Below are 25,837 nucleotides of genomic sequence, written 5' to 3' on the forward strand. Positions count from 1 at the left end.
GCTGGTGTTGTCATCAAAAGATGTAATTGTTTCACATAACTTACAATAACACATTTAAAAGAATCTTGCGTTAAAAGTTTTATTCATTCAACATCTCACATTACAAATATTTAAAAATTATATGCATACTGGTATAAATAGTCATTTGCAAACTATTTAATAACATTAATTTTCCACTAGCACTTCAACAAATTAACTCTTTAAAAAATGAACTTTTGTGTTACATAACTTAATTAGAGTAGAACATACAAAAATATGAACTTAAACGTGAAAATGACTTTAATAAAAAAATGAATTATCTTTATTTAAAATGCTATAATAAATACTACAACCTCCCCATACACAGTAAAAACTAAATGGAAATTCAACCACATAGTACAATTAATAAATGACATAAATAACTTTTCCTTCTGATAATAGGAGCAATACATCAGAAAAAAATTAGGGATTAGTAAAAACTAGACACCCACTCGTTAAAAGTTTCACTTCCAAAAAATATAACCAAAAATCTGATGAAAATTATAAAAACTAATTATACTTTTCAAAATTTTAAAATATAAAAAATAAAACAGCTGAATACAATATTGTCCCAATTCTTACAATGCTATCAATCACAGTAGCTTTAAAATAAGGTAATAAAATAAAGCAAATGACCAAAACCTCTTTTATTCCATTTTTTTTAAAAATAATCTCAGTTTTACATTAGTAGAAAGATTGATTTCTGATTCTTTTCTTTAGAAACACCAGCAAGAAAGAGGAGTACTAGAACAGTAGAAAATGACATTTTTAAATGTCTGCAATTAAAAATGATAAAGAATTACACTGCAAAGATCTTTCAAAAGTCAGAAATAAGTATTGCACATAAGAACTTGAAAGTTAACTTGCCACAATTTATCACATTCAAGTTTTAAATCACCTTTTAACAGAAGGCTAAACTCTTCAAAACAAAAACTAAAATAAAATGGTGAATTATCAAGTCTTTCCAACAGCATCCTTATAAAATGCTATATTCGATCACTGCAAGTTTTAATTTGTGTTCTGCAGAGGTCTATGTATGGAGAAGAATAGACTATTCCAAAGCATGGGGCAGTGGGGATCCATTACATATAAAATAATCAGTAACACTACTTTACAGTGCAAAACTAACCCTGTAATTACTCTGTGCTACACACCCAAGAATGAGAGATTTCAATATCTTTCCCACCTTATGAGCAGTGTCACCAGGAAATCTGAAAATAACAGATTCATGATAAAGCACATCAAAACCCTCTTACAATGAACTCATCAGCTTCAAGAAAGTGTGGTCTGTAATAGAGAAGATTCGTTTTTCACGGTAACACAGTAGCTGTTGGCGGATAAGGATCTCTTGGCTCACCACCGTCCTGTTGCCTCTTCCTACTCTGTTACCAGAATCTACTCCATCTCTGCCTACTCCTCTCCCTTGCCCCTCATCACCTTTCATCTAATCTGTCTGGGAAATAAAGACCATATCCAGGCCTATCCCAAATGAGACCTACCCTATGCATATATTCACCTCACTTCTATGACACTTTTGAAGAGAGTGCAATTTCAAACTATTGTTTAGGGCCTGGTATTTAGCTTAGATGCATTTGTACAATGAAATACCACACACAAAAAAAAAAAAAGCCACAGCCACACCATACAAAGGAAGGGAGTGATGCATCCAGTCTCAGAAAAAGCAGACCGAGAAGGCTGGGGGTGGCACTATCAAAGTGGAGCCTTCATTATAGTCTTAGTAAGGGCAGAATCTAAAGTGAAAGTTTGAGCTGAGGACTGTATCAAAATCACCTACTCTGCCTGGAAACTGTTCAACATAGTGCAGTTCTTCATTAAAACAGAAATAATCAGGACCCACTTGCCATACGAGTGCAATAATTACAGCAAAGTTCACTACAAGAGGGATTGACTTGAGTTACATGACGGCATCAATGCCATCTTAAAAGACATGTAAAGGTTCAGAGTAATGCATGTCTGTTTCTGCCCAGTAAATATAAGTGTTACCAGTCTGTTAACACGCCTGGTACACAATCACAAGTGAATATTAGTAGAATAACAATTTTCTTACATTAGTCATGCATCAGCCACTTGGCCATTCTCTTTACTTTGCTATTAATAATTTAATTCTTAAAAGAGTAGACATTTTCTCCAAACACCTAACATCAATTTAGCTAATATTTAAAAATGGCTAAACATTCACCAGAAACATCTGTAACTGTGTATTTTTTTTGTTGTTTAAAAATGTCATAAGAAGCAGTCAACATTTTCTGTTACTGTTGCTTTGCTTTTCATTTTCTACACTACATTTATGTATTGTAATTATTTAAGGGACTCAATTGTAATTTGTTTTCATGCTTTTTCTTTTACTGTACATTTGCAGTACTACTTCCTAAATTAAATACACACCTAATACCCGGTGTTGGGTGAAGATGTTTAACTAACATGCTTCCTTTGCTCTGCAGATTCTAAAATAGCATTGCCAGTGCACGACATTCATAATTCAAAATGTATGCAGAGCACTGAAATGTATAAAAAGCAGAATATAAGAAAATAAAATTTATTAAAATTATTTATATTAAAAAATGAACTATATGAAGATCTCTTAGTAATAAAAGTACAAAAAGCTACTCTCTGCAATATGAAAAATTGAGGTATTGCATAAAGAGATATCCCGTCAGTGAAAAGTGTGCCTAAAAATGCTCACTGTTGGAAAAACAAGATATACAAAAGTAGTGCATAACAAATATACATTATGTGCATGACAAAATAAGTTAGCTACAAAAACACTGTACCGAAATTCAGCAGGTCATGTACAAAGGGAAATTATTATTCAAATGCTAGTTCTTAAACAGTGTTATTTTCTTGTAATGTTAACTCATCACACCTGTTTGCTATTGGAACGGCATTATAGCACACTCCAAGCCACCTACAAGCATTTTGAAAAAAAAAAGTTTAAAAAAAAGCTTAAATGAACATATCAACTAGCATTATGTACTTCAGAAAACAATAACAAATCCCTGACAAGCTACAGAAGAGCACCCTCCACTTGCATGACTGACTGACTGATGTCAATGCCCTCAGGGATTTCAGTAGGAGCAGGTCCCTTTCTCTACTTGACTATTTGACAGCAAATGTCTCCATTTTGACCTTTGGAACTTACAAAGCATAGTTCATTAAAGCCTATATTGAAAAGGAGAAAACTAAACTGCTTCTTATCAAGATAATCGGTGGGTCACAGATTAGATGTATCAGTACTGAGGCAAGTCTTTGGTTTCCCACAGGCTGCGGTAGCGATACTATAGTTTTGAAGACTGCCCTCCAAATATATTTCATTTTGGACATTGCTACACGATTGCTTTAAATGTTAAGAGAATATATATTAGAATATCCAAAATACATGAACATATATTAGATAAATTATGGGTAAAGTGAGGAAGTTGGATAATAAGAATATTAACCAGGTAATGTTGGATTTATCCACTGGATGTTTCACTTACTGTTTGCATTTTCCAACTTTCCACTTTACTCATAACATACATGCACCGCACATCTGTACGAATGTAGAGAATATTATATATATATATACTGGACAACTTTTGTTTTTTTTTGGGGGGGGGGGGGATGAAAGAGGGAGAAGTAAAGCAAAAATATACATTGATAAGGGCTTCAGCTGACCACTCTGATCAGTCTCCTCATGAAGCAGTTGGGTGTGCTGTGCTACTGTTTTCAAACTAGTTTATTTTTAATGAAAAAAAAAAAAGGTTACTTGCTTAGCACACCAGACACTTGTTCACTGTCCCATGCTAAGCCCTGAAAACAAGATTTCTTAACTTGTTTTCTACAGGAAGAGTAGAGAAGTCACAAGCGTTTTTGCACAAATTTTGAGCTCCAAGAGATGATGCAAAAGACGCCTTCACACTAGTAATTTTTCTTTTTCATATTTTGTGTTCTCTATTGGATAACTAAAAGAAGAGATAGCAGCCAATTTTCGTTTCTGTACGTATCGTTACAGAGGATTACCAGAATTTATTAGATTATAAAATCAAGATATTGTCCTTGAGGTATCTGTAGGTTTTAGATGTCAAAATGGAGAGCAAAGGCTGACACCTGATGGAGGTTAGTAAATTAGGTTATATATATATATAGATATATATTAACATCAAAAATAAAATCTATACATCTGTTCTTTAGGAGAGGAAACGCCAGTCTTCTACTAGTCATCTAATTAGTCTACCTTTGGTAGGATCTCAGGGATTATAACCGGATAACTTAGTTCTTTTTACTTTTTTAAAAAATAAATAAGTGCTCTCCTCAGTAGTATCTTTACACAATGCTTACATTCTTCAAAAGGTTTTTTTTTTAAATGTAATTGCTTTGATTAAAATATTTCTAGCTCTGCCTAGATTAGCAATTATTTGTTCTTGTTCTAGTGATGGTTACATTTTGGAGGCATGCTGAAACCGATAATGTACAGCCTCAAAAACAAAACCCAGCCAAACCCCAAGCAGAAGTTCATTTACAATGCTGCTTTAACCTTGCTCATTCACCTTTTGTCGCTCTAACATGCTCTTTCCTGTTAATAGGTAATTCCTAACTTCTTCCATTTTTGGGAACACAAAGAAAAAGAAAAAAAGGAATAGTAAATGAAACTTCCCCAGGGGAAACCTGTCACATTAGACAGATAGTGTTATTGTGATGGTGTTGTGCATGGTTATTTTAATATAGACATTCTTATGTAATTTTTCTTTGTTAACAATAATTTTAAAATAAATCACACACAAAATACTCTTGTTTCATTTCTCTCTTGCTCAATATCTTTTTTTTTTTTTAACTTGTTTTTGCTCTCCTCATTAAGAAGAAAGTGTTGCAAGAAGTTTCTCTGCTCTTTTGGTTTAAATGAAGACAGAGTGAAACTCGCATGCAACAGAAGGATATCAATACGAAAGGAATTCCAAGACACCAGAATCTACAAAATACCTATGTTAGAGGTCATTCTTCCATTATACTATTGTTAAAATACAGACTACTACAAAAGGACATGCTATTTCAGAGATGTTGGGGGAGGCAAGCTTGAGAATAGCAGAAGGGTGCCCTTGCTTTGGGGATGCCTGCGTACGAGTCCCACCGCGGTCGCTCAGTTCCAGCGGAATGAGATATGTCTCGGGCGATCACCCCCTTCCTTCACCAGGGGCTTGTGGAACTCCCTGCCAGCACGAGAATGGATAGCAGCCCAGCAATATTCACAGTAATACTGCAGGCAGGTCACGTTAGCACAGAAAAACGGAGCAAACTTTCCACCACATCGGGCTCCCTGGCATTCATCACACAGCTGATCATCCAAGACATATGGCTTCACTTCCACCTACAAGCACAAAGGAAACACCACAAGGTCAACATCCGCCAGTTGCTTTTGAAATATTTACAAATGGGGACCTTTTCAGTAGAGCATCTGACTGCAAAAAGTTATGATTACTTTTAAGCACTCATAAAACAGCCCAATTTTCAAAGTGCTCACATAAATTGGGTTTGAATATTGGGTTATTACATGCGTACCCATTTTAAAACAATGGTATAAAGTTACATGCGTTTATGCCGGTTACATTCATACTGTTTGAAAATATAAGTTACATGAATTAATTCATCACACAGCACAAAATCCTCCCCATAATGTCTGTTTTTCATGCAGCCCAATTCTTCATGTTACAAACTTCAGCAGGCAGTTTTAGGTGGCTGAAAATCGATGTAACTACATTCGGCCAACCTATGCATGTAATGCTTTATTTTACACACATAAAAGGGAATTTTAAAAGCTATTTCCACTGGTAAAACCGTGCTTTACTTGCAGAAATGGGCAGTTGAAAACTGCTCTTCCTGGGTGCTGATAGGGCCACTAAGGCCTTCCTTGTGCCTGCAATAAGCGAAGGCATTCCTGGAGGGCAGACAGGAAGGGGATTGTACCCTCATACACATGTTCAAAATTTGTGCATAATATGTCTCGGAAAAACTATCCACAGCCATTAGCAGATATAAATGTATAGGGATAGTTTTCAAAGTGAAAATATATGCATATATATAGTCACCTGAAAATTAGTGGAAGGCCTGTGAGTAAAATGTACATGCAGGCTCTGCACCTATGAGGCCCATCTTAAAATTAGCCCCATGAGTTTCAAACAGGTCGATATTTTATAACCTGTGCATATCATATATGCACAGGTTATAAAATACAGGAATAGATTTTCACACCTCTATAAACAAATGTATATGGGTGCATGAGCAGCTATCAAAGTTATCCTCTAAAAGTTCATTACCAGCTGCAATATCTCAGTTTAGCAAGGCTAGTGGATTTGTTTTTACAGTGTTACACATGAACAGGTCTGGGGCTAAGGATATATCAATGAATGGCTGCATTTTCTGTACAGAAAGTTTAAAAGCCATCACAACTCTAAAAATTTCATTTTTCACTAAGACCAATATGGCTTCTTGAACTCTACATTACACAGTTTGAAATGAATCACCAGGCCCTTTTCTGGTTTGAAAAACCTTGGCATTTCCAGTGATCTCTGAAAAAGACACACTGACAGCGGCACGCAAACAAACTGTTTTCTAGATAAAAATGCAAATGAAAATGTAAACAAAACGTCTTTCGGCTCTTACCCGTTTATCTATCTCTCCATGCTGCAGCTGAACAAAGCGGGCACTGATAGCAGCTATGTAACTCTGTTGATTAGAGAATGCAACCCGCCCGGCTCCTTTTGGGTACTTCAACTCAGGATCTGTGTCAATACCAGCATAGCACACTCCTCCATACAGGCGATCCATTATCATCGCAAGCTCCACTAAACCAAGATGGAACACAGGCACCTTTACAGTCGGCAGGAGCACGGCCTTGCCACTTGCATCACTGTTTTCTGGGACCGTGACTTTGAAACAGCCTCAAGGGCGCACATGTACACGCGTGTGCCGGCTCGCACCAAAGGACGCGGCCATTTTATAACCTACGCACGTGTATGTGCGCATGGTATAAAATAGGCTGTATGCGCACACATGTGCACAATTTCACATGGATGCACGCGTGTGTGTGCAAATGTCGCCTCTACCATGTACCTGGGGGGGGGGGGGGATTTTAGTAGACACGCGTGCCGATGCAATTACCAGTTTCTCCAGTTTGTTCCCAATTAGCCCAGGTAAAGGATAGGACTTACTAGCCCCCTAATTAATCAACCTCCCTTTTACCCTGCTAGTCCCTACCCTTAAAACCCCACTGACTAACCTCTTTTTCTTGGGCTTTCACACCATCCCTAGCAGAAGTAAAGTTATGCGGCAGGGGACTCCTGCGTGTGCTCGTGTGCATATTTCATGTTACAGTCCCGGAACGCCCGCCATCTGTACGCATTCCGGACACCTTTTAAAATCTGCGCAGCATGTGCCAGCCCAACGTCTGCGCAAATCTCCCAGCTTTGGCACGCGCCAGGCTTTTAAATTAAGAGTTAAATTGCTCTAATTTAGATGCACATTCACTTTTAGCTATTTTAAAATCTATGGGGGGCTAAGACTATTTTCAAACCTCCCTTATGAAGATTCAGGCAATCATGTGGTCTACAAATGTATTAAATAAATACATTGATTAATTATACAAATTACTGAAATAAACCCTCTGTTAACGAAGCCAGTGTCCTATGGGTGAGAATTCCTACCCACCTGCTCGCAATGGTCGAGGAACACCACCAACAAAAATGGTTTTTCTTGGGTCGAGAGGCTGAGAGCCATCCATGACAAAGTCACTGTCACTGAGGTTCCATGGTCGAATCTGAACCTGGAAAGGGGAAAGAATAAAAGCAGAGCATCGTTTTAGAATTCAGAACTGCTTTGCTAATGATGTAGGATTGTAATGCAAGCTTCATGTATACAAAATGTCATATTGCTATCATGGGCAAGGTATTTTTTTTCATATCTGCCCATCAAAAATATAATTACAAGTATGGATAAAATCCATTAATTCAATCCAATTATTCCCCATATAGATTCTACTGTTTCACAGTTTCTAATAAGTGCATTTCCCCACCCTGTGATGATAAAATTTAGTATAAAAGGTGGGTAAGTTATAAGTCCTAATAATTTAAAATGAGATCTCTGCTCACTGCATAATTTGTTTGGTACCATTTCTCTCTTTGCAATGTGTCCAAACCCCTTCTGTCTTTGAAGACATGGCAATGCCAGAATGGAAGAGGGTTGGGCAGAAGTCTCTTTTGAAGCTTAATGTGTAGACATGTGATGAAGCATTTTATCCTAATTTTCTAGCAGTATCAAGTTCTGCACAGCCTGGGCAGCCTGAAATTTGTTTTCTGTTTTTGGGTTCTGCAGTTTCCTCCTGCTTCTTTGAGCTTCTAGCCGAGTTGGAACAGGAATTGGAATCCAGTACGATAAACCTTTATTCATAATCACACAGATAATTATCCTCCCGACTAGGAACATAAGAAGTTGCCACACTGGGTCAGACTGAGGGTCCATCAAGCCCAGCATCCTGTTTCCAACAATGGCCAATCCAGGCTACAAGAACCCAAACACTAAGAAGATCCCATGCTACTGATGCAATTAATAGCAGTGGCTATTCCTTAAGTAAACTTGATTAATAGCAGGTAATGGACTTCTCCTCCAAGAACTTATCCAAACCTTTTTTAAACCCAGCTACACTAACTGCACTAACCACATCCTCTGGCAACAAATTCCAGAGTTTAATTGTGCGTTGAGTGAGAGAGAATTTTCTCCAATTAGTTTTAAATGTGCCCCATGCTAACTTCATGGAGTGCCCCCTAGTCCTTCTATTATCCAAAAGAGTAAATAACAGAGTCACATTTACCCGTTCTAGACCTCTCATGATTTTAAACACCTCTATCATATCGCCCCTCTTCAGATGGATCCTTCTTCCAATTTTTGAAGGATGATTTTTTGGCTAAAATAGCCTCTTTCACTTCATCTTTTAACCATGACGGTAATCATTTTGCCTTCCTTCCACCTTTCTTAATGCATGGACATCTGGACTGTGCTTCTAGGATGGTATTTGGTTGTTTGTTTGTTTTTTTTTTAAACAATGTCCATGCCTGTTGTACATTTTTAACCTTTGCAGCTGCACCCTTCAGTTTTTTCCTATTTTATCAAAGTTTCCCTTTTGAAAGTTTAGTGTTAAAGCTGCAGATTTACTTATTGTCCCCCTTCCAGTCATTAGTTAGAATTTGGTCATGTTATGTTCATATTGCCAAGTGGCCCCACCACAGTTACCTCTCTCACCAAATTCTGCGTTGCCACTAAGAATTAAATCTAAAATAGCTCCCTCTCTTGTTGGTTCCTGAACCAATTGCTCCATGAAGCAGTCATTTATTACATCCAGGAATTTTGTGTCTTTAGTGTGTCCTGATGTTACATTTACCCAGTCAATATTGGGATAATTGAAATCTCCCATTATTACTGCACTGCCAAATTGGTTTGCTTTCCTGATGTCTCTTAGCATTTCATCATCTGTCTGACCATTTTGTCCAGGTGGACGGTAGTATACTCCTATCACTATACTCTTACCCAACACACATGGGATTTCTAACATATCGAATCTACTGAGCATTTAGTCTCCTGTATGATCTTTATTGCTGTTGGACAAAGTGCCACACCACCACCAAGTTGATCCTCCCTATCATTGCGATATAATTTGTACCCCGGTATAGCACTGTCCCATTGGTTATCCTCCTTCCACCAAGTCTCTGAGATGCCAATTAAGTCTATGTCATCATTCACTGCTATACTCTCTAACTCTGCCATCTTACTTCTTAGACTTCTGGCATTGGCATACAGACATTTCAACTTGTGTTTTTGGTTTGTATTAACATTCTGCTTTTCAGCTGATCGGGATAATTTGGAATTCTTTAGCTCAGGTGATTCTTTACTTTTAGGCACATGGATTACTTTTGGTTTTATTGGAACCGCTCTGTTGGGATGCCCTAACTCTCCTGTTTCATTAGTATCCTTCAAGGATACATTGCTCCGAACCATGCACTGCTGAGCGACTGTCGGCTTTCCCCTTTGTTCCAGTTTAAAAGCTGCTCTATCTCCTTTATAAAAGTTAGCGCCAGATACCTGGTTCCAAGATGGAGCCTGTCCTTTCGGAAAAGTCTCCCCCTTCCCCAAATGTTTGTCCAGTTCCTTATTTTATATCCCCTTCTAACTCACCTTAGCCCATTCACTGCAGCAACAGTCTTCAGCCAAGGTCACACACTGGGCTCTTTACTGAACCCTGTAACCATGGGCCATACATTGAGCATACTAGGAAATGCTACTGCAAGACTGGAACACACTGCATCCACAGTATCCTCAGCCCTAGCTGAGCCAGGAATCGAACCTAGGCCCTGTGTGGCAGCACTTTCACTGAGCAGACCCCACTGGCTGCCTGAATTGTATGAGGTGGCCTACTCACCAAATATATGTTGATAATAAGTGTTAACAGAAGACTATGTTAGCAGCAAAACATCTGTGCAGTTAATCTATACCATAGAAATGTGCTCACTGGCTTATCTTTAATAGTAGGGCTTGACACACAAAGGTAGAGCTTGCCATCCTCTTCAATGCAAGCATCGATGAGAGCTTGGACAGAGCTTTCATCTTGGAAAAGCAGAAATGCATATCCTGCAGAAAGCAAAAGGACAAATATAGGATTCTTAGGATTGTTTTCTCCATTTCCTTAAGCTTACAGACTCCTCACAGTTCTAATTGTAACAACGAACACAGAAGTTTCTGAAGTAATAGCAGTAAAAAATTATCTGTTCTAAAGCTGTATTTTTGTACAGTTGTATTCAAAGGAGATAAAACCCTGTATTAACTATGTAACATGCATATTAGATCGTTACCTTTAGGAGGAAAATAGGATTTGCTTTCTGCTTTATGAGGCCAGTCTACAATCAAAGGACCAAAACGACGAAAACTCGCTGTGATTTCATCTGCACAACATAAAAAGATAAAACAGAAGTTACAGCAATAATTGGTTAGAAAACATGTGGACAAAATTCACCATCATTTATTTACATCACGTCTTTCCAGCCAGATAGTACAAATACAAAGTAGGTATAATTACATGTCCTAGTGTTAGAGGAAGCACACTGTTTAAAAAGAAGGAGCGGTACATGAACATTTATGTGTGGCACAATGGGTAACTGAACGAAGGATTATTATGGGGATATGATTTGTGCGCAAGGTTGTCATGATTCAACAGAGACCAAGGAGTATACTACTGTGACAAGCTGATAACAAAGTGCAATACTTTGTTTCTTCAAGAGGGACAAAGAGTATTGCTGCACTGGCAGGTTTAGACAGATTCTGGCACAAATTAGTGGAGAAAATGGAGTTGTCCTGACAATCTATAACACACTGTTTGTAGAAAACAGTCAAGTGAAAATTACAGCTCTCTCTCTTCAGGTCTAAATCATACAAATAGTACTTGCAGTGCTTGACATTGCGTTAGTCAATGCTAGAGGCATTTTCCCATGAAAACTGAATTTGCACAGTGATTACTAAGCTAGCATCAACTCTCCCAATTTTGTTTTGAAGTCAAAATAAAGTGTTGGCAGGCCATGAGTGAAGAAGGGGAGAACACTGTCACAAGGAATCATACTCTTTGTTAACATCTCAGGCCTCTTTTAAAGGAAAAGAGGTTCTGGAACAAGGGGGCAATAGTGATCATAACATGGAACAAGGAGGCAATAGTGATCATAACATGGAACAAGGGGGCAATAGTGATCATAACATGATCAAATTTGAATTAATGACTAGAATGGGGACAATATGTAAATCTACAGCTCTAACACTAAATTTTCAAAAGAGAAACTTTGATGAAATGAGGAAAATAGAAAAAAACCAAAAGGCACAGCTGCAAAAGTTAAAAGTGTACAACAGGCATAGACATTGTTTAAAAATACCATCTTAGCTCAGTCCAGATGTATTCCACACATTAAGAAAGGTGGAAGGAAGGCAAAATGATTACCATCATGGTTAAAAGGGGAGGTGAAAGAGGTTATTTTTAGCCAAAAAAAATCCTTCAAAAATTGGAAGAAGGATCCATCTGAAGAAAATGGGAAAAAGCATAAGCATTGTCAAGTTAAATGTAAAGGCTAAGAGAGAATTTGAAATGAAGTTGGCCGTAGAGGCAAAAACTCATAATAAAAACTTTTAAAATATATCTGAAGCAAGAAACCTGTGAGGGAGTCGGTTAGGCCGTTAGATGACCGAGGGGGATAAAGGGGCTCTCAGGGAAGATAAGGCCATTGCAGAAAGACTAAATGAATTCTTTTCTTCCAGGTTTACTAATGAGGATGTTGGGGATATACCATTTCCGGAGATGGTTTTCAAGTGTGATGAGTCAGATGAACTGAACCAAATCACTGTGAACCTGGAAAATGTAGTAGGCCAGATTGACAAACTAAAGAGTAGCAAATCACCTGGACTGGATGGTGTGCAACCCAGGGTTCTGAAGGAACTCAAAAACGAAATTTCAGATCTATTAGTTAAAATTTGTAACCTATCAATAAAAACACAATATTAATGTATAATATGCAAATTTAATTTGCAATAAAGTTTTAATAGTGATTGAATCCCTTTTGCGAGAAGTTACTTTTGTCTTCCTTTGTGGTGCATCAGTAAAATATACTAATTAAATCAACTGACTTGACTTGTGCTGCTGAGCTCCATTAACATACTAAACTGTAAAGAAAGCCTCAAAGAGGGTAATTTTCAAAGCTTTTCCTCAGGTAAAACCTTGTCTGCACAATATACATGTAAAGGTATGTGCATAGGGCTTGTATGCGTTGACTTTTACTAGCAGTGAGCAGAAGAATTCCTGGGGGTAAGGTTGGACCGCGGTTTGTATTTATATGCATAGTTTTGCATTTTCAATAGTACGTGTGGAGGCATAAACATATCATTTTGGTGGGATAATTTTCACATGGAAATTACACATGTATTTTCCGTTTATAAATTGGTATAAAATCTGCAGAAAAATGACTTTAAATCTATGCAGACTGTTACAAAATTACCACCAAAACGTATATAGCAGTGACAGCAACACATTTTGTGGCACAATGCTACTCTAGTTTGCTGAATAGTAAACTGTACAGTGGGGTTACAGGGCTCAAATTTGCAAACTGCATGTTTTGGTGATGTGAAGAGCAATGACAGAAGCTAGAACAATGCAAACTGAGAAAGAACAGAGAAGTTTAAGTTACTTAAGGGTCCATTCTTAGCGCACTGGTTCTTCTAGGTGCTGAACTACTACTTATTACTAGAAGTGGGCAAAGATAAATCACATACACCACCTATAGTCTACAAATTTTCCCACAGGCAGGATTTACTGGATTACAATCTAGGATTAAGATAAACAGAACTCTGGAAACCGGAGAAGAGAAATAGAAATATCCTTGTGACAATCAGAGGACTTTGCCGTTTTCCCTCAATTTCCAGAAATCTTTTATCATAACTGGAAATTATGATTTGATAAACCACCAGCTGCAAGAAAATTTCTGGATTACAGGTGGGATTTAGGATTATGATTTCCAGGCCACTTCTACTCATTCCAGCATCGACATTTACTGTAAAATCCATGAAGATGCATCTGCTAGGATCAATTGTTTCCTTGCCTACCTTCATCAATATCTGGAGGCAATCCACCAACAAACACTTTGCGGGAATATCGTTCCACTCTTTCTCCATTTTGGTGAGGGAAACAGTGAGGTGAATTTAAGCCACTATGGAGAGCTTGGTCCCCACGTCCATCATCCAAAAATCCATCTTCCATTGGGAAGAGTGAAGACTGACCTAGAGGAAAGCAACCAACAGCAAAAGAATAAGTACAAATCAAATTCAAATGTTTCCTGATCATCATTTGTTTATACACACTCTTCCAGCCTGGAGACCAACTTATCAAATTACATGGAACCAGAAATGTAGCATATAAGTACTACACAGCAGTTAAATCAATGCAATAAATATTTAGGACTGTTGCCGTATGTGTTGGTGTCAAATCAAATTCTTGCTTTGGCATTTTGGCTAACTAATATCTTTTTCTTGTTGCCCAGGAAATCAAAGAAAGCAGCAAACTTATTTTAGTGTCTGCAATATCAAAAGCAGCAGTAAAGTTAAAAATGACTTCCAAATTTGTGATATGAAAATGATCTCCCCTATCAGAAGAATTGCTGACCTTGCTCCTCCTGTTTAAACAAACCTTGAGAACATTGCTAGTTGTTTATGTTATTGTGATGATCAATGCAAAAGTTTATTTATTACCAAGGAGTCCCTTTAATTTACAAAAATAAGCATTTCTTTGTAAGTGCTGTTTGATAGTGATGCTTTGAACATACATTGTGTGTTTGTGTTTTATTTAGCTGAAGCAGTTCTGTTCCTTGACTTTAAGCTATTTCTACTTAGCTGCCTTAGAAGCCTATTGAGAACAAAGCTAATGCCTCAGCCTTGTTGGATAGCAAACCTCTCTGATAATCAGTATTCCAAGATACAGTACAGCCACCATAATCATCTACTGCTCATAAAATCCCCAACAGTAACAGCCTTTAGAAACCTTCTTCTCAAATGTTGACAAGTCCAATTTGATTGTTTTTACCACCCAAGATCAGGTAAGTACAGACAGTCAAAACGAATGATACCCTGCCTACAGTACAGTGTTTAAATAGATTTAAGGGAGTAAATTAGTTTATAATAGTGTCAACCAACTTATATGCACAACTAGAACCATCCGAGAGCTGTTTTGGGATGATCAGTGGAGATAGCAAACCATCCATTTGAATTCTCCCCTAACAGTATATTATTGATCCAGGTTAGGTTTCAATAAAAATTGTGTGGATACACTAAACCATTTTCATAAATGTTTCATAATAGTGATGTTGGGGGCCACAGAATAACAAACGTGGTCATGAATAGCGACCGACATAGTAGTAATGAATAATAATGTTATGCTGTCTGGCATTTAGCTGATTGTTTATGTGTGTATTTGGATTGTTTGTATAGGTAGTTTGAATTGTTTTCAGTCTGCTTTGTTTATTGTATTTGCTTTCAGAAGCTTCTTGGGGTTCTTCATAGCAGAATTTTAATATCAGGTGAAAAAAGTTTATACTCATTGGTTTCTATTCATGTAAATCCTTATATTTAAGGTTCATGGTATTTCAAGCAGTTATTTGAGTGTGTGTGGTATGTGTGCATTTTGTGGAGGAATATTTTTATTTAATTATTCATAAGATTTGCTAGGTTTTTTTTAAATGTATGTATTTAACTATTTTGTTAAATAAGATGTCAAATATTTTAAGATACTGATGTTGCACATTTTCAATTTTTGTAAAAATTTTGTATTTTTCCTAATAAAGTTTTGATACAATTACAATTTTTTTTTTTGATGAGAACATAAGAATTGCCATACTGGGTCAGTCCAAGGATCCATCAAACCCAGTATCCTGTTACCAACAGTGGCCAATCCAAGTCACAAGTACCTGACAAGTACCCAAACATTAAATAAATCTCAAGCTACTACTGCTTATTAATTAATACCAGTTTATGGATGTTTCCTCTAGGAACTTATCCAAACCATTTTTAAACCCAGTTACACTAACTGCTGTAAACACATCCTCTGGCAATGAATTCCAGAGCTTAACTATGCGCTGAGTGAAGAAGAATTTTCTTCGATTTGATTTAAATTAGCTACTTGCTAACTTCATGAAGTGCCCCCTGAGTCCTTTTATTATCAGAGAGAGTAAACAACAATTTACATTAACTTGTTCCTTTCATGATTTTGTAGACCTCTATCACATCTCCCCTCAGTAGCCTCTTCTCCAAATTGAACAGCCCTAACTTCCTTAGCCTTATCTCATAGGGGAGCCGTTCCATGCCACTTATTTTAGGCGCCCTTCTCTGCACTTTCTCCAGTGCAACTATATCCTTTTTGAGATGCAGCAACCAGAATTGCACACAGTATTCAAGGTGCGGTCTCACCATGGAGCGATACAGAGGCATTATGACATCCATCGTTTTAGTTGCCATTCTCTTCTTAATAATTCCTAAGAATCTGTTTGCTTTTTTGATAGCCAGAGCACACTGAGCCAACGATTTCAATGTATTATCCACTATGATGCCTAGATCTCTTTCCTGGGTGGTATCCTAATATGGAACCTAACATCATGTAACTACAGCAAGTGTTATTTTTCCTTATAAGCATCACCTTGCATTTGTCCACATTAAATTTCATCTGCCATTTGGAAGCCCAATCTTCCAGTCTCGCAAGGTCCTCCTGCAATTTATCACAATCCGCTTGAGATTTAACTACTCTGCATAAGTTTTTGTCATCCGCAAATTTGATCACCTCACTCGTCGTATTCCTTTCCAGATTATTTATAAATATATTAAAAAGTACCAGTCCAAGCATGAGTGCTGATTTACCATAGTGTTATTATAGATATGTACTAAATAGCACTTAATTCATTGGTTAGGTTTGTATGGTATCTATTTTGACTATAACTAGGTAATTATATATATAGATATTTTAAATTATAGTCTAAATTCCAATGTCTGCTCAGGAGAGCAACAGAACAATCGATTATGAAAATGTGTATGTCTCGATAAGCTGCTGAAATTATATACTCCCATATTCCTCAGTCAATATAAACAAGTTGCTTAAAATACTAGTTTGTGGGCCAAATTTCCAAAGCCATTTATGCATATGAACATGGCTTCTGGCATGTAAATGGCTCGTTAGAAAATCTGCCAGTTTTTGCAATCAGCCTAATTTTAAAAAGCACTGAGTCGAGTAAAACTGGATTTTACTTAAGTGGGCTTTTGAAAATTGCGACAATATATGCCATTGAATTGTCCATAGGATTTACTTACCTAGGTACACTTTACTCTAGTAAAAGGTTTTTGAAAATTGCTACGATAGTATCTTACATTTATGCGCATCACTCCTTTTGAAAATTACCCCCTAAGTGTGTAACTCGATTTCATGTATACTTTTGTGTATGCCAAAAAAGAGAGAGGCATTCTGGGGCTGGAGCTGCGGCAGAGTTTGATTTATGTGCTCGCTTTTGATTTTAAAAAGAAAGAGGTGAATTTTAAGAGAGATGCCCGTGCTAAAATTGGGAGATGGTCATGTGTCTAGGACATGTGCATATCCACACAATTTTATAAAGTGGTGCTGATGCGCATGTATCTCGCATCAAAGAAAAAAGGGGAGGGATGTGGGTAGGGCAGGGCCAAGAGATGTATGAGCAAGTACCTACATGCCTGGCCGCAAACCAGATCCAGTGCTGGCTAACTTTACTTCTGATATGGAGGAAGTGCCAGTTCAAAAAAACAAAAACAGGCATCCCTGAGTGCTTTAAGGGGTCTGGAGAACCTAGCTCTAGACTAGGAGATCACTTGTGCAACTCATACATGCGCCTAGGCTATTTTATAACATGCGTGTGATTTGCACATGTGCTGCATCTCTGGGCTCGCACGGATGCAGATGTGTTATCTGTGTACCCATTTGAAAATTACCGTCCCTGTCTTTAAATCCACGTGCATAAGTTACACTATGACAGGAGCAGGTGTACCTTTGTACAGGTAGGTTTGTGCACACACCTTCCCAGAATTTTCAGAGCAACCGTATGTGTGCACTTTCATGTTGAAAATCTCTGGATAAAAAGTATCCACAGACTTTCATGTGTTTGAAAATTACTCTCCCTTTTACTGCCTTCAAATTTTCTGATTCTGTTGCTGTTGAGCTGTAAGGAATGCAATGAACGCAGACTATAAAATCCATTTCTTCTTAAAATCAATTATAGAGTTATATCAAGTATTACATTATTATAAAAAACTATCACTGTAAAACAATGCAAAAAAGTTAGCTGTTATATTACAACATTATTCTTGTAATGCTCACAGCTTGTTTTTGTTGCAGAACAGGGGTCCACAAAAACTATAATGTGCTGCCTCACTAGAATGAATATTAAAACCACCTATTATTTCTTTATGAGTTTTACCTGTTGTGTTAATTTTACACAAGACGACAAAAGAAGGTACATATAACAAAGTATACCATTCAATGTAACATTAATCACCACCATCTTATACAGCTTTGCTATGGTTGCTAAATGAATATAAAACAAGACAAACCAAAGTTATTTTCAGCTGCTCCAATATGAGCACGTTTCAGCTTTTATAAAGCAAGGCTAATTTATGTTCCCATCAAGCATTGTGAAAACTGCTTTAGGTTTAGATGGCACCTTTTTAAAATCCACCTCTAAACATTGCTCACACAAAAATACCCACAGGTGTGCATATGTGGGTCGCACATAAGCATCGCAAATTTTAAAAAGTCGTGAAGTATGCACATATATACCTGTGCCCGTGCCAACATTAAGAGGGCAGTAATTGGGAAGGGCATGGGTGTTTTGGGGAGGAGCCAAAACTTAGACGCATAACTCTGTATTTTAAAACTGGAGATCAGGGAACGCATCGGCTTGTTAGCCATGTAACTTTACTGCTGCCGCTCATGAGGAGGAGCAAGTTGGTAGATCTTGAGTTTTAGGGCTTACAGGACAGGGGTCAACTCAGGAGCATGCTGGATGAAGACCACGATATCAACTGGGCAAACTGGTGGAGAAATTGGGAAAACTGGGATGACCCTCACACGTGCATGTTTTAAAATCCGCTTACATATGTGTATCAAAGCCAGCAAAGTCATATGGAAGATATGCGAAGTACATTTGCTTGAGCTATCTCGCAGGAGGTGTATTTTAAAATATATGCGCGCAAGTGCATGCACGATTTAAAATTGTAGCGTATCTGTGCTCGCACACCAATACACATGTACGTGAGCGCATGTGTGCTCATTTTAAAATCAGCCTGTTAGAGAGCATTACATATTCTGAACAGTCCACTATCGTGAATTATAAATCGGCACAAAAAATTCCTGCTTCATGACTGGCTGCCAAAGGTTCTGCCCCGTATATTAACCTTGCTTAACAGAGTGGATCAGATCCAAAGACAGTTCAGGATTTCTGCTGCACTAGAATATCAGCATTTTGAAATGTTGAAAGGTGCAGTCACCCTCATGCCTTACTAATCAGTAAGAAAGGAAGATTCCCCACGTATTACAAGCTCTGCTATCAATCCCAGCACTGCTACCGACGATCTTTACAACCACAAAGTGTGATGTCTACCACCTAACAATATTTTTCAGATTGTTCCAAAAGGATGTTCTTTCCTTGCTTGCAGGGCAGAGTGTTCTACATCCTTGGTAAGCAGCACATCCAGAAAGAAAACCGATTATTAGACACAGTTAGGATCAGATTGCCACAGATATTTTTAAATGTCACTTTAAATAAGTGGTATCACCCACCATAGAAGGCTGTACTTTTGAAAATGTCATCCATTTAAAAAAATCTGTCCTTATTTTAAATATATTTTCATGTGGTACCACAATAATGGAAACCTAGCTTCCAATGAATCATGAAAACAGGAAAATGAGAGTATCAATGTAAAAAAAACCAGGCTCCACCACTAGTTTTCCCAGTGTCATATTAAAAATATAAAAAAAGATAATCTGATATTTAAAATGGTTTATACTGCATTTTTTTACCCTCCAGCTACAAACTGTAAGGCCTGTTCTCCAACTTAGCTTGTTGTAAATTCAAAATTATTTTGAAAGACATGTAATTTGAGATTTTTGTTTTGAAAGACATCAATTAAGATGAGTTTAAACCATGCTGTTTCTAAAATCACATATACAGTGATATCCTTAAGAAACATCAAGTAATGATCTTGTGATACCATGCAAGCGGTCTTTGGTTTTAGAAGGTCTGGACTCCAGCTGTTCTCCATGTAATATGTTTTATTTACAATGAAACAGAACAATAGCAGAATCGACCTGCTTACCTCATCAACTTAAATCAAGACTTGCAGCATTCATGGGTAGATACTCTACATAATATCTGCCTTCTCCTCCTCCCCAGGGCCTCCCTGTTCCCTCCTGAGCTTGCTTTTTATTTTCCCTGTTTAGGGCAATGCCCTGTCGGCTGAGGTTCCCCTTGTTCATGGCCTTAAGGTATTTCAAGCTAAATGCCTGGTCATGGTCCTCACTCCTCAGCCTGACCTTCCCAGGTACAGCACCTGCCCCTACCAAGGTATTCTCCCAAGCATGGGAAGTGTCTTCTGGATTTCCTTTGGCTACTCAATATTTTAAATTCTTTAATTATTTAGACATTTTATATACCATCGTTCCATGTATAGATCATTATGAAGAGGGAAGTTGTGTTATGGACCTTGGACCCAGGGATTGGCTCCCTGCCTACTCTCTGTTTCTGGGCAAACTTAAGTAACTGTCTGCTCCTTGGGTACTCCTAAAACTATCCAAGTTACTCTCCCCATCCTCCTCTAGAGGAACAACTAAGGGACTGTGGAGTGCTTGGGGGGCTGCCTCTACCCCAGGGACTTGTAAATGTTGAAAATGACTTTTTTTTTCCAGCATTACCATCATGCAGGGGAGGATTGGTCTATCGGGGGATCAGGCATCCCCCGGTGGGCCGGTCGCTCCAGTCACGTGGTCTGCCGTGCGCGGCCATGACGGAGCCACGTTCGGCAGACCACATAATGTGGCCTGGGCGGCGAATCCCTGGGCCGGTCTTCCTCGGGAATCCGCTGCTGCCATCATGGTTTGAACATCTTAGGTTCCCTGTTGTGTAAGTCTGGATCTGGGAAGGCCTCAGGGAAAGATGCCTCATGGTGGACTGAGCTGGCCCCAGAGAGTCTCAAATTCTCATTAACTGCATCCCAGAACAACAGAGAGGGTCAGGAGCTCCTTGCTTCTGGGACTTCCTGATCCCAGCTAGCTCACATTCTTATTCCCCTAACAGCAGGGTCCCGCCCACAGAGCTCTCTTCCTCTGCAAGATTTAAGGTGGACCTGGCTAAATGGGGAAAAATAGGGTCACTCTAGCACAATGATACTGTATATATATAGGACATCACCATAATTAGATGAACTGATTATAAATACAAGTCCTTCTAATCCACAAAAAAAGAAAGAATTCAGTTATCCTCTAGTTGGTTTATGAAGCTAGTAGAGGATCAAAAATAATGATGAGCCGATTATGGTACCTTGCAAACTACCAGAAACTAGCTGTTATTATTTATCATTCACTCATATTATTAAACAACAGAATACATTTATAGTTCGTGATATTCATCTTTTCCGCTGCACAATTGTACTGCACCACACCTAGAGGTTGGATAAATCAACTCCTGCTCTGAATATGATGTACACAACTGAAGGCAAATTTCAAAAGCCCGACACGTGCATTAATTAGGGGATGCGCAAAAATGTCTGGATCACACATGCAAAGTGAATTTTAAAAGCCGCCTGGATACATCTATACATTCTGCTGCAAGCACAAAAAAAAGGGCAGGGCATGGGAAATTTTAAATGTGGACATTGCCTTTGTTGTGTAGTCATGTATAAAACAGATGTTTTTACCAATCCAGTAGACAAAAAAACATTACATAAAGAATTTTTTTCAATTGTAATAGTAATTTTGCAGTCTACTGCATCACATGCCTTGTCCTAAAGCGTATGTGGGAAAGACCATCAGACCTGTTAGAGCCAGATTATCTGAACATCAAAGCTGTCTATGTTTAAAAAAAATTATCTGCACCAATGGTTTCACATTGTTTACAATTCAATCATGATTTTAAAGAATTAAAGTGCATTATTTTAGATGGGCTAGCTCATCATCCCAGGGGAGGAAATTTAAACTTAGCACTTACTCGTACGGAACAGAGATGGATTTATAAACTCAATAGCATAGAACCTATTGGGTTGAACTGTGGCATCGAGTGGAACCTGTTTTTATGAGTTATGAATAAACATGCCTGATCGTGACTAAAGAAGATATGTGTAACTAATATGTATATAATCATTATTAATACAGAAGAATTCAAGTTGTGACTTTATTATCTTAATTAAAAGCTAGTCATAAGTTATGAAAAAATGTCTGAACACAATTAGGGAAGATGTGTAATTCTAGCATGTAATTGTTATTAATACATAATTTGAGTCTGTTGACTGTATTGTATTAAAATGATTAAGAGTTAGTCTTTTAGAGCTATTAGACAGCCATTTTTTTCTAAAAATGTGAATATTGATTGGGAAGTAGTGAAATATTTATGTAACTATATTGTACGTGAGGTGTGCATTTAAAAGAGAGATGCAGATGCCATTATGGACAAGCGCCATGTTTGGAGACGCCATTTAGCAGTTTGCATTGTTGAGAAGTAAAACTATACATCTGTTTCCAAATTTATCTTGTTGGGAGAGAGTGTTTGAATAATATGGGATTTTTAACTCTTACTTTTCTTTTTGTCATACAGGTGAAAATGCTGGATACTCTCCGCTTCAAAGTGGAGCTTTAGAAGACCCCGAGCAGCAGCGTGTGTCACGGTTGTACAAGTTTATAATCTATCAGCTTTTCTTAGTAGAGGCAAAGTAAGCAGCGACTAACAAAAGAATAGGTTTTTTTCATTATTTTCTTGTAAAGAGTTTTGTAATTAATAAAAAAGCTTCACTTTTAACCATTTTTTATTTAAGCGAATGGAAGGTCTGGCACAGATGAAAAATTTAATTGGCATTCAATAGCAGTGGAGAATACATCAATGGCTTGATGCAGATGAATAATCCTGACGCAGCTATGCGAAACGTGTCAACCACTTACAAGATATGATCCAAGACCGATACGCACTGAGATGGACAATAATAAGGGCCTTGCATTCTTGTTTTGTGAGGTATATAGCTGTTGAATCTTCATGATATTTCAGATTGTGCAATCTTTTGGGGACTTTTATTGTTGTCTTTGTGGCTAATTTGCCATAATTTAGTCTTGTTTTTGGCGTTTTGTACCTATAAATATTGTTAAATTATATTATTGTGCATTCTCCCTTTATTCAAGATCTCTCATTCAGTATTTTGTAACTTATTTGAGGGGCGTTTCTTTCTCTTTACGTTTCAATACTTGAACCAGAAACGTGCGCGTAAATACTTAAATGATTCGACGAGCGAAAAGAGCCACATCTGAGGGGTGTAAAGCATCTGGGGTAACTGGGGGGTATATAGGCTATCAAACTAGCTGGGGGGGGGGGCGTTTGAAGAACCTCTCTCTTAACTGGGGAAGAACTGGTAAAACAGGCAACTGCGTCAGAGCGTGCATCCCTTTTAAAGTTTCCCCACTTACGTGGTAGAAGCAGCTTTTACACCCAGGCATGCAGCTGCTTAAAGTTAGGTGCACATCTGCATGTGGCCAGGCTATTTTATAACGTGTGTGCATATGTGCTTGTATGTTGTAAAATAAGCACGTCCCTGGGCGCGGGCTAATGAATGCACGCACGTGTGCCCACGTGCCGCTTTAAAAGTTACCATCCCTATGTCTTCATTTAAAATTGTGATCTGTCTAGAATAACAATGGTTGCATACGCATAATATACATTTTTAAATAAAAATACCGTAGCTCCTGCTGTCCCTCCTTAAAAGGATGCGAGGCTCTTCAGGGTGCAGAGTAGCCATTACACAATCCACTGGGGCTCACGGGGTCTTCCCAAGCGGGAACCCCTCCAGGTATGCCTCACCACTCAATACCAGGACTTGGTTCTAACTCAGGCCTGCAAATGCTGGCATGGATTTTCCAATGGGGGAAGGATTTACCTTCAGGACCCAAGGTGTTCAGCTGGAGAAAGGGCACACAAAGTTTGGGGTGTTCCAAAAATACAGGGTTTTTTATTGAACAGTTCGTTAAATTAACTAACTGCAATGGTTACAATCTTTCAGTGTCAAAAATCTTCCAACAGGAACTGAATTTGCATAAAGGGGGTTTTGGTATCCTCCTGGGATCCCTCACTTCCTTTCTGGGGATTTAAGATCCCTTGGGCTTATGCTGGAGTATCCGATGCTCTAAGAACCATTTTGGTGTCCATTTCTCCAAATGCTTGAATCTTTCTCCTTTTTCGTCTTCCTTCTCTGGGCTCATTGACCACAGCACTGGATGGACAGCTCTCGTTTCTCCTTCTTTCCTTCCACAAGGTTAGCACCTCTGGATAGATACCTGACATATACTTCTCACTACTCCTGCATAGGTCTTCATTCACTCACATACAGGAATTCATATCAGGGCCTTCTCTCCCAAAGTCAGAGGTTTACTCCCTCAGTGGGAATACTCTCCACTCCACTGCTGGATCCCTCAGAACAGTTCCTGCAGTGTTTGGGTAATTGCCAGGTTCTTGTGGCCTGGTTTGGCCTCTGTTGGAAACAGGATGCTGGGCTTTTGGACCCTTGGTCTGACCCAGCAAGGCAATTTCTTATGTTCTTAATATCAGAAGCACCACCACAGGGACTTTGTGTGGCTTTCTATCCCCACTACGGGAACTCAGAGCAGGCTTATCCCTTCCCCAAAAATCTTTGGCGAGACAGGAGCCTGACCTTCTCTCACGTATATAAAGTTTTAAATAAATAAATACATAAAAACATATCAACTATTAGGGATGTACATTCATTTAAATGGGACAAATCAGACCATTTTCTGTTCATTCTATTAAACGCCCTTTAATGAAAATGCCCTAAAAGTTTCAGGTATTTTCATTTTTAAGGGATCAGTGGGGGCAGGAGCAATAGGCATGGTTCCTGGGCATCCCCTCCTACAGAGGTCCCTGACCAGCTGGCGGCAGGAGCAGAGGGACCATGGGAAGCCCCAGCTAGGCAAGCCCAGGCCCCAAGGCTGCTTTTGTGGCATGGAAGGCCTGGGCCAACCCCAGTGCCAAGGCTTTGATTAGAGGATGGATGGGGGTTTGAAGCCCCTGTGTGGCCTGCTTCTTTTTTTTTGTTGTTGTTGTTTTGCAGTTTTGTTTTGGTTTTTTTTGGGGGTGGGGGGGGCATTTAATGTTTTTTTCCATTCAGGAAACAAACCGAAAAAAAATTATTAAACAAATAAGGAAACACCACCCACTCCCAAAACGAAAGAAAACAAAAATTATTGGGCCCTGCACATCCTTAACAACTGAGCATTAGACCATTCTTATTGTGACCCCAATTTCTCCAAAGATCGGCATTTTCAGAAGGCAGCTGCCCAATGAGGTCCTTATACAAATTCCATTAAGTAGATCTAAACTGCCACAACTGCTCAGAAAGTCCAATTGCCAGTGTCACGTGTCAACAAGCTGCTCATATATTTCTCAGACAACATGCTACAGACATTTTTGTCAGCCCTAAAAATATTGTGTTCGAATTATCTTCACAAACTTTGGAAAACATAAGTAAACAGGTTAATATCAGTAACTACTCAACAAAATTCCCTCAAGGACAGACCCCTGAGCCACAGGAAACATGAACAAATGAAAAATGTAGTCCAAGATAATAAATCCTTGTTTATTTAATTATAGTTAAAACGTAGGCTGATGTTCTGTACAGTCATTCCCTCAAGGAAATGCACAGAAATTTGTTGAGCTGGATGCTAGTTTAAGAATGTCGAATGCAAGGAGTTTTTGGTGCCCTAGAAACCACTTTTCCTTGGCCCAGAAGTGTTCTGCTGTTCTAAGTGTGGATCAGAACCTGCTTATATGCGCTTTTCATTAGTTCTCAGTATATCTATTTCTGTATCTCAAAGTTTGAGCAGGATAGGACTTAAATTTAGGTTGATTATTACCGTTGAACAATAAACTTCTATATTTTTAATTTAGGCAGATTAATTTTGATTCATATAAAAATAATTATAGTT

At 38.3% G+C, this 25,837-nt stretch overlaps 1 protein-coding gene across 1 annotated transcript in view; it reads right to left on the bottom strand.

The window, feature by feature from the left end:
* Positions 1-1,158: 1,158 nt before the first annotated feature.
* Positions 1,159-25,837, bottom strand: part of CPEB4 (cytoplasmic polyadenylation element binding protein 4) — a 68,641-nt gene continuing 43,962 nt past the window's right edge. Inside the window, exons 4-9 of the mRNA XM_029583342.1 lie at positions 13,690-13,863; positions 10,908-10,997; positions 10,568-10,686; positions 7,717-7,831; positions 6,673-6,854; positions 1,159-5,380 (exon numbers count right to left, since the gene is read on the bottom strand). Of these exons, the coding sequence (XP_029439202.1) occupies positions 5,153-5,380; positions 6,673-6,854; positions 7,717-7,831; positions 10,568-10,686; positions 10,908-10,997; positions 13,690-13,863 (908 nt within the window). The 3' untranslated portion in view covers positions 1,159-5,152. The remainder of the gene's footprint in view (positions 5,381-6,672; positions 6,855-7,716; positions 7,832-10,567; positions 10,687-10,907; positions 10,998-13,689; positions 13,864-25,837) is intronic.

Source organism: Rhinatrema bivittatum, chromosome 18, assembly GCF_901001135.1.
Source record: "Rhinatrema bivittatum chromosome 18, aRhiBiv1.1, whole genome shotgun sequence".
NCBI classification, from domain to species: domain Eukaryota; kingdom Metazoa; phylum Chordata; class Amphibia; order Gymnophiona; family Rhinatrematidae; genus Rhinatrema; species Rhinatrema bivittatum.